Source organism: Protobothrops mucrosquamatus, unplaced genomic scaffold, assembly GCF_001527695.2.
Source record: "Protobothrops mucrosquamatus isolate PMUCROS unplaced genomic scaffold, P.Mucros_1.0 scaffold11435, whole genome shotgun sequence".
In the NCBI taxonomy this organism is placed as follows: Eukaryota; Metazoa; Chordata; class Lepidosauria; order Squamata; family Viperidae; genus Protobothrops; species Protobothrops mucrosquamatus.
The window spans coordinates 1-7,552 of record NW_015397215.1 but is presented as its reverse complement, the minus strand read 5'-3'; the positions used below and the strand labels follow the sequence as shown (position 1 = coordinate 7,552).

Genomic DNA, 7,552 nt, shown 5'->3' with positions numbered 1-7,552 from the left:
CAGGTAGCTGAACTGTGCCAGAGACTTCCTCTCCAGGTGCTCCAGGTCAAACGTCTCGGCTTCCCGGCCACTCAGGTGCCTCACCAAATGCTTATTCACCATGCAGACGCAGCCCAGGTGAACCAGGGCCCGGAGGAGTAATGGCACCTGGGAAAGAGGAACCGGTTGTATACAAAGCATTAAGTCAGACCTCCCTTGGGATCCTGCATCCACAAGACCCTCCCCAAAAGATGCTGAGTCCCTAGAAAGAGCGCAAGTGTCAACATCCAGTTCGAGGAGCCCAAAAATAAATCCAGGTTCATTCCGTTGCCGAAAATCTTACTGTTTATTGAATACGCGGCATGGCATTGTCGAAGGAAAACTAACTCTGAGGTTCCCAGACACCCAATTCATACAATTAAACAATAATTTGTCTGGCCAACACCCCACCCCCTTCTCAGGTAGTCCATGTAAATAGATTCACTTTGTTATGGGAACCGTCTGCTTCTTCTTCACACCTGTTGGGGTGTCCTTGGAAAGGTTTCAGGCTCTCACGGTCTTCAATGGAACCGTAGAGGTTTCATTTCTCCATTTTAACCCATTCTAAAGCAACACCTCTTCCCCACCCCTTACTCTGACGGCACCTGCCCATTTTCTCTTTGAATCAAGACATTACCTGGGTCTCATAAACCCCCTCAATGTCTGGAGCAGAGAGGCTGGCGTTGATCTCATTGATGCGCTCCAGGTACATATCTTCAGGCACCGAGTACTCGTACAGGTTGAAGGCCAAGCTGGAACGGGGAAGAATTCGATTCACCTGCAAAGAGAACAGGAGGAGCTCAGAAGGAGACCTCTTCTCTTTCTGCCCTGAAGGCATTGATGGATTCCGAGAGTTTAATCAAGCTCCCTAGTCCGCACACTTTTGGTTCTCAGGAAAGGAGTTAAGCACTCCTTTCATTTTTAATCTGGGTCTCTTCAGTTTAAATCAGTTAATTGTTAACAGTGATTTTTAACTGCAAAGACATTTGTCAGACTTCAACCGTTTTTCATGGTTTGTCTTTTAGCTGACAAGACTAGAGCACCTCCGGATAGGAATGGAGGATGCTTCCTCCATAGTTTCCTTAGCAAAATGAAATGGAAGAAAGCAGGGGCAGTTTAACTGACACAGCCCAACACAGCGGGAGTAAACTTTCACAAGAAGGTTTTGGATGACCTGGGAAAAAGCTACCTGAATGACCAGATGAGAAGGTTTGGGGTGGAACAGAGAAAGGCTAGCAGAAATTCAATAATCCCTGAAAAATCCTTAACACTACATTGCTCTAGGCCGTTCTAATGACGGTGCCATCTTCCTGAAAGAGAACAGCATTAAGGACACCTAATGGCCTCTGAACGCTGATTTAACAGGCACAAAAGGTGTAGGGGTGAGTGACAGGTACCTTTCTATAGACCGTGCTCTCTTCAGGTTTAGGAACACGCTGGTTGATATAGAAGATACGTGGGACATTCAGCTTGAGGCAATAGAGATCACTCCCAATCACAGCCCATAGCTTGAAGAGGCCTGGCTGGCCAGTCTCAGCAATCTAGCAGAGGAAAAAAAAAGGTGGAAGGGGGATAAGGACCGAGGAAAGACCAGGTTTTCAGCAGTTGTGCCCATGTTGAACGTCGTATCTTGCCCAGGGACCTCAGCAGTGGGTGTGCCCTCCTTTATGCCCATACCTGTACTATCTGCCAGGGCATGTCAAGGATACTCCGGGCGGTCTTGCGCAGGTAATTGCTCAGCCCTTTGGAGGGCCCAGCTCGGATCACTCCGCCCCCCAGGACGGCTTCTCCATCGGCCAGCCTCCGCTTCTTCCGGCGCTCCTGGCGCTGACGAGCCTGAAGCTCCCACTTTTTCTTATGGTAGCGGAGCCACAGCAGGCGTTCCTCCTACGGCAGAGCAAACCAGACGGAGGGACTACAGGGAGCTGCAAAGCCATCTCAGGTGCTGGAACTCAGGCACCTGAAAGGTTTCATCTAGACAGAAGCCGGAAATGTGCCAAATGCATGACCATACCGGATACCCCTTGAGTTGGAACAGCAATTCTTCACAGGGATAATAACCAAGCCCTTGTGAGCCGCAGCCATAAACTTCCAATAATTTCCTTTTTCTGAAACTATCTCCATGGCTTTCCCACCGGGCAGCCCCAACCTCAAAACGACCCTTGCTGAGAAGATCTTGGCCTGTTCTCTGATGCAGTTGCAGTCCTGAAGAAGCTGACTTACTTTAGTGGTGCCGATGGGCGGTGGGGTTCCCAGGATCTCCCTCCACGATTGGGTGAGCTCCAGAGCTTGGGACTGGGGCTGGCTCTCCTCCGCTGTGGGGATTCGTTTACGCTTGCTTGATATAGGGGGCGCTGGCTGCAGAGGTTTGGTGACCCCAAAATCTTCCATGTCGGTCACTTGACTATTTGGGGTATCCTCCCTGGCTACGTTAGTGGAGACCTACAGGGAAAATCCACAGGCAATTATATAAAGGATGTCAGCTTTGAAACGTCGGTGTCCTCCCCCTAAGCCAGGGGTAGGCAACCTTGGCTCTTTTTATGACTCGTGGACTTCAACTCCCAGAATTCCTGAGCCAGCCACACTGAGGGGAAAGGGAGAGGTTTCCAAGCTGAGCCATGCTGGCTCAGGAATTCTGGGAGTTGAAGTCCACCAGTCATAAAAGAGCCAAGGTTGCCTACCCCTGCCCTAAGCCCCCCAGAGGCCAGAGGCGATGGCAGAGAACTGTCAGTTGGTCTCCTTACCTGTCTTTTGCCTTCACTGGCAAAGAGCTCGCTGATTTTTTTCTGCTTGAAGACGTCATTTTTCTCCAGCAGCTTCTTGTGCAGCCAATCCGGATGACGGACACGGGGGACCGGATTCTTCACCTGTCGGGACACCTCACAAGTTACCCCTTACTGGTTTTCATTTCTTTCTCCTTTTCCAGTGAGGAGGGTACAGGTAGCCGGCAACACACGGCCGTTGCAGCATCCCGATGGTCTGGTGATCAAAATTCAGCCGCTTGGCAACTGACTCCTATTTATGACGGTTGCAGCGTCCCAGGGTCATGCGATCCCCTTTTGCAAACCTCTGACAAGCCAAGTCAATGGGGGAAGCCAGATTCACTTAACAACTGCAGTGATTCACAACATCTGTGGCAAGAAAGGTCGTAAAATGGGACAACATTCACTGAGCAAACGTCTCAGTTAACCACAGAAAGGTTTGGGCTCCACTGTGGCCATAAGTAAAGGACTACCTCTACTTGGTCCCGGGGCTCATTTTACTGCACATTCTGTTTTCCTACCCTGTTTGCGTGTGAAAACGTCAGAACTGGCTTTTTCACTTCTGTACCCGTGTGGCTTTTCATGAAAGTTATACACTTGGAGAAAACATATCCCAAGAGGTTCTATTACACGGACTAGATCATGTCACTAGGGGTGACATGAAAGCAGTCTTCCAATATCTCACAAAGAAGAGGGGGGGGTCAATTCTCCAAAGCACCTGAAGGCGGGACAAGAAGCAACGGATGGGAACTGATCGAGGAGAGAAGCAACCTGGAATTAAGGAGAAACTTCCTAACAGGGAGGACAATTAACCGGTGGAACAGCTTCCCTCCAGAAACTGTAGGTGCTTCATCACTGGAGATTTTAAAGAAGAGATTGGACAGCCGTTTGTCTGGAATGGTATGGGACTTCCTGCCTGAGCAAGGGGTTGGACTAGAAGACCTCCAAGGTCCCTTCCACCTTTGTTATTCTGTTCTGTTTTACTGTTTAATGCAGTGGGATGGTTGACCCTCTCTCAAAGGATTCACTCCCGAGCATAATTACCTGCTGCAGTGCTGCTGGGATGGTGACAATCTTCTGGATTGTGCTGCCCAGTCTTTCAATGTAATACTCCCAGTCTAGGATCTGCAGAGAAAGCAGACAACCCGGATTAAGCCCAGAGGGATAAAACTGAATTACTGTACCTAAATTAAATCTCTGGTTATTAATACTGGCCACCGCGAGTATATTCCAGTAATCCTGGGGAAAGCATAGTATTCCAGGAGTCGTGAATCTGGACGATAACCAGATCAGATCCATTCAATTTAGCCTAATTGGCTCACCATTCGGATGTCAAAATCCTGCAGCGAAGGACTTTTTAGCCACTTCCGGAGGTAATGCTTGCGCACGGAGAGCTCGGCCTGGAAGATGGCAAGTGGGATGGCTCTGGGTGGAAGGAAGAATGGATTAGTTCTCCTCAAAGCCAGCTGAAGAAAAGCACAGGGGGTCCTTCCCTTACAAGAGTTCGTTTAGTGACTGTTCAAAGGTACAGTGGCACTGAAAAAGGCGACTTACGGCCGTTTCCCCACACTTACGACTGTGACGGCATCTCTACAGCCACGTGATCAAAATTCAGGCGCTTGGCAACTGACTCATATTTATGACGGGTTCACGTGATCCCCTTTTGCAACTTTCTGGCCAGCCAAGACAATGATTCCTTTTACAACCTCAACAGCTGCGATGACTCACTTTAGAACGGTGGCAATAAAGGTCGTAAAAGGGGGCAAAATTCGCTTAAGGAATGTCCCACTTAGCAACAGAAAATCTGGGCTCCTTTATGGCGGTTAAGTCAAGGGCCACCATCACCTGGAAACCTTTTCTGCCTCCAAAAGTATGGCTTGTGCCGAGCTTTTGAGCCCGTCTCAGAAAGGTTGGCCTTTCTCCCTTTTAGGATCTTTCCCGCCTTCCGTTGCCTCCTGAAAATGGGAATGACAGCTCCTCCTCAAAACATGCCGGCCGTTTACCTCTCGGTAACCGGGGAGCCTTCTGGTTTCTTTGAGATGATAAACCGACAACTCAGGCCGGCGTCCTTCACCATCTGGTCCCCAAGAAACTCAGCCAAGCGCTTGGCGGTGCTGATGGATGTGGATTTTTGCTCTCCGTAGTCCTCCAGCTTCCGAGACATGGATCTGTTCTCCGAGATCAACTCAAACAGCTCAGAATCGGGCATGTTGGCTGCCTGGAAGGAAAAAGACAACACTTGCTTTTTTCTGCCGCTGTAGCCCTCGGCCTTCCCTATGGATTCAGACGTATGGATCCGGTGCCCACAGGAAGCTACGTACAGCTTCCTCCTTCGTAGCTCCTTCCAGTAGTGCATTATTTGAACACCCAACGGGCTCAGCCATGGAAGTAAAAGGAAGAGGCATTATACCAGCAGCAGCAGCAGCAAGAGGATAAGGTACGCTGTATAATTTGTAATTAATTTATTCTCCTTGTTTCGGTTTCCGTGAAGTCCCATTTAAGGGTAAAAATAGCGACAGCAGGGCGAAAAAGCAGCTGGCAACTTCAAAAATCCTCAAGGCTGTTTTTCACTGCCTTTCCCAGCTGTCCCAGGAAACAGCGATCTCTTTCCGGAAGTGAACTTCCCAGGGCAAAAATTGATTTTGCTGCATTCCAAAGACCGTGAAGCTGTACAAGGTGTGTACGTGTGTGTCTCATCTCCCTCATCTCCCTCCCCGGGGGCCACAAAAGCACCCTGGGATCAACCCTGACCCTTTGCTGCAGGAAGAAATTTGAATCCCGGCTCTCACCTTGCTGTGCAGCACATCCAGCCAGTAATCGGCTACTTTGGCGACCGAAGCGTAGACCTCCTCCAGCGTGGTGCCCTTCAGGAAGGCCTCGAAGACCGAGGACTGGAAGATCTTCACCAGCTGCAGCTCTCCTCGCCGCTTCACCTCAAAGCCCTTCAGCTCGGCAAGGGAACCGTCTTCATTGAACACGGCGTATCTGGGACACGGCAATCGTCATTGGCAGGAACAAGGCAAACTCCCTCCGCCTGTATCTAGCACCCTGTCCCTCCCCTCCCCAAAATAAGGCTGGGTCTCATATTAGTTTTTGCTCCAAAAGAGGCATGAGGGTTTATTTTCCGATGAGGGCTTATATTCGGGGAAATACAGTATTCAATGTGTCCATCTGGCTAACGGATCTTCACTGGGGCTTATTTTGGGGATGGGGCTTATATTAGGAGCGTCCTGACAAAAATCATGCTAGGGCTTATTTTCCAGTTGAGTCTTATTTTTCACAGCAATCTCTGATCCCTGCCGCCTGGCAGAATCCAGACATGCCAGCATGCTCAGGTGCCACGTTTCAAGACCACTTCTCAGCCTCCCTTTATCCTACCTGCCCTCTCTAAGGAGACCCCCTTCCTGAAACGTTTAGTCTTCCCAGTCCTGGACTCTCACCTTTTCTTTAGCTTCTTGCCCTCCTCCTTGGAGGCTGGGAGGATCATAGCCAGATAGGGACCATCTACTTCAAAAAAGATGCTGTTCTCTGAGCGGGATACATACTTGAGGGATGCTGGGTCCACCAGCTCCTGGTATTGATTGTTTGTAAAACCCTCCTGTGAAAAAAAAATGGAGACACACACGTTGCCTTTGGCACCATATATGTTATTTCTGTTAAAGAAAGGGAAGGCCCATCACCACACACAGCATTCAAAGCTTTGTTACAGATATTTGTTGTATATTTTGTGGATCATGCAGCTTATTTTTTCACGCATGCATATTAGGCAAAGACAAGAATTGCATTTTGCTAACCTTCCTTTACCGTTTAGGCTTGAGATGCTCTAAGGCAGGGGTAGGCAACCTTGGCTCTTTTATGACTCGTGGACTTCCAACTCCCAGAATTCCTGAGCCAGCCATGGGGAAAGGGAGAGGTTTCCTAGCTGAGCCAGGCTGGCTCAGGAATTCTGGGAGTTGAAGTCCACGAGTCATAAAAGAGCCAAGGTTGCCTAAGGAGTCAATCTATCAGATTCCTGTCTGGTGTTACACAGTCCCAAGTGAATATTTTAATTTGCATTCTACTGATTTTGCCTGGCTAATCAGCAGCAAGTTTCTAGACAAGAACCTTTCCCAATTTATCCAACGTAGAACCCTGGACATGTCCCAAGAATCTCAATTACAATTAAGGGCTGTGGAAGCTAGCTCCTGAACCATGGGAACTGACTCTATATCCTTGTGGAGAAAAGAATGTAGTTTGAAGCTCCTCACCTTCACCATGATGTTCAGCATAGCCCCTGGATAGGAAATGGTCACCTTGGGTTTCTTGGAATGGGTTGACTTGATGACAAAGTTCTCTGGAAAGCTATTTGGAAGCACACACCATATCCCGTCTGTGTCAAGCTCCAGGGGTCTCCTGCAAAGGAGAAAACAGGAGATCGTGTTGAGATAACAAAACACACAATGCCATGCCAAGACCAGAGACTGCCAATGCCTTGGTGGTTAACAGGTATATTCTAAAAAAAACTCTTTATGTTCTGTCTGAACACCTGAAAAGACTCGTCTTAGAACAAAGCAAAAACTTAGTAAAAGCGAGGTCTTCAAGTCCAGGGAATAGCATCCATGCAGCTTTCCTGGCATATTACAGAAGTGGTTTCCTATTGCCTAAATTCGGAGGAGGAGGAGGAGGAGGAGGAGGAGGAGAAAAGAAGAAGAAGAAGAAGAAGAAGAAGAAGAAGAAGAAGAAGAAGAAGAAGAAGAAGAAGAAGAAGAAGAAGAAGAAGAAGAAGAAGAAGA

General features: G+C 48.7%; 1 protein-coding gene across 1 annotated transcript; it reads right to left on the bottom strand.

Moving 5' to 3' along the window:
• Positions 1–6: 6 nt before the first annotated feature.
• Positions 7–7,172, bottom strand: LOC107301313 (DNA polymerase epsilon catalytic subunit A-like; the record flags this gene model as incomplete). Its single annotated transcript, XM_015830557.1, has 12 exons — positions 7–147; positions 656–796; positions 1,416–1,559; positions 1,696–1,905; positions 2,242–2,460; positions 2,763–2,885; positions 3,825–3,905; positions 4,103–4,205; positions 4,784–4,998; positions 5,570–5,765; positions 6,221–6,378; positions 7,028–7,172. Coding segments are annotated over 12 exons (1,876 nt in total), but the record flags the coding sequence as incomplete, so codon positions are not given.
• Positions 7,173–7,552: the final 380 nt, after the last annotated feature.